Consider the following 1,606-nt stretch of genomic DNA (forward strand, 5'->3'; position numbering starts at 1 on the left):
TTAAATATACTCGTGTCGTAAGCTAGTGTATACAGTGCATGTTGGAATATATGGCTATGTACATGTAAACGGTCAAGTGTTGATATCGTACCTGTCCATACCCACAGATTCGTACGTGGATGTGAAGTAGAGGGTATGCTGGACGAATCCGGTAGTATCATCGAAGACGGGCCCGAAAAACCCGAGTTTAAAGGCAGCACACGCACCTTGCGAGTATATTTGGACACCAACCAGTACTACCAGGACATCCAGGCGCTGAACAACGGGGGTGTGGACATTTATGGAGGAGTGAATCTGCTCATGAGGCGGCAGGCAAAAGAAAACAACTTCAAAGCGGTGCTCGAGACCATCAGGAATCTGATGAATGTGCAGGTATGCGATCGCGAAATCCTGAAGGGCTTCGCGGGGTGTTGGTCGGGGTGATCCAGCTATGGCACACTACCACTACCGCCGCACAATGGATGATGAGGGAAGCTACACACACCTTCCATGTCAACAACACACTCAACACACTACTTCCGTAAACACAACACACTCAACACTACTTCCACGTAAACAACACGCTCAGCACACACCTTCCATGTAAACAACACGCTCAACACTAATTTTATATATACAACACACTCAACACACTACTTCCATAAACACAACACACTCGACTCACGCCTTCCATGTAAACAACACACTCAACACACGACTTCCATGTAAACAACACACTCAACACACTACTTCCATGAAACAACACACTCAACACACTACTTCCATGTAAACAACACACTCAACACACTACTTCCATGTAAACAACACACTCAACACACTACTTTTATGTCAACAACACACTCAACACACGACTTCCATGTAAACAACACACTCAACACACTACTTCCATGTAAACAACACACTCAACACACTACTTCCATGTAAACAACACACTCAACACACTACTTTTATGTCAACAACACACTCAACACACTACTTCCATGTAAACAACACGCTCAACGCACTACTTCCATGCACATTCGTAGACGTTCATACCTTGTTGTGATCATGCGACAGTACTCATAGCTGCGTGTGCTATACCCCCCACTCCCCACAGTGCTTGGTACCAGAGTGGCTGCATGATGTGTTCTTGGGTTACGGTGATCCGGCCATGGCGCATTACCGTCACACAGAGATGAAGCAACCTACACGCACCTTCAACGTCAACGATACATTTGTGGATATCAAACACCTGAAGAGGTCTTTCCCTTCAAATACTATCGAATGCGTTGTGCCTGAGGATAGCCCCGAATGTGTGCCTCCGTTTAATATCAAGCTGCCCGATCCTGGTACGTTAGACGTGTTGTAGTGGTTGTATATGTGGGTGGGAGAGAATCTAGTATGAACATATGTATATATGTACATGTATATGTGTACAAGAATGTGTATGCGTATGTGTATGTGTCTGTGCCTGTGTATTTGTATGTATATGTGTATGTATATGTATATTTATACATATGTGTATATGTATATGTGTATGTGTATGTGTATGTATATGTATATGTATATTTATATGTATATGTATATATATATATATATATATATATATATATATATATATATATAT

General features: G+C 42.4%; 1 protein-coding gene across 1 annotated transcript; it reads left to right on the forward strand.

The window, feature by feature from the left end:
* Nucleotides 1–135: 135 nt before the first annotated feature.
* Nucleotides 136–1,348, forward strand: SARC_10078 (hypothetical protein; the record flags this gene model as incomplete). The annotated part of the gene is made up of 2 exons (XM_014295889.1): nt 136–372; nt 1,097–1,348. 2 exons carry the CDS (start codon nt 136–138, stop codon nt 1,346–1,348), a joined length of 489 nt encoding a protein of 162 aa, XP_014151364.1.
* Between the last annotated feature and the right edge of the window lie 258 nt (nt 1,349–1,606).

Source organism: Sphaeroforma arctica, assembly GCF_001186125.1.
Source record: "Sphaeroforma arctica JP610 unplaced genomic scaffold supercont1.1129, whole genome shotgun sequence".
NCBI lineage: Eukaryota > Ichthyosporea > Ichthyophonida > Sphaeroforma > Sphaeroforma arctica.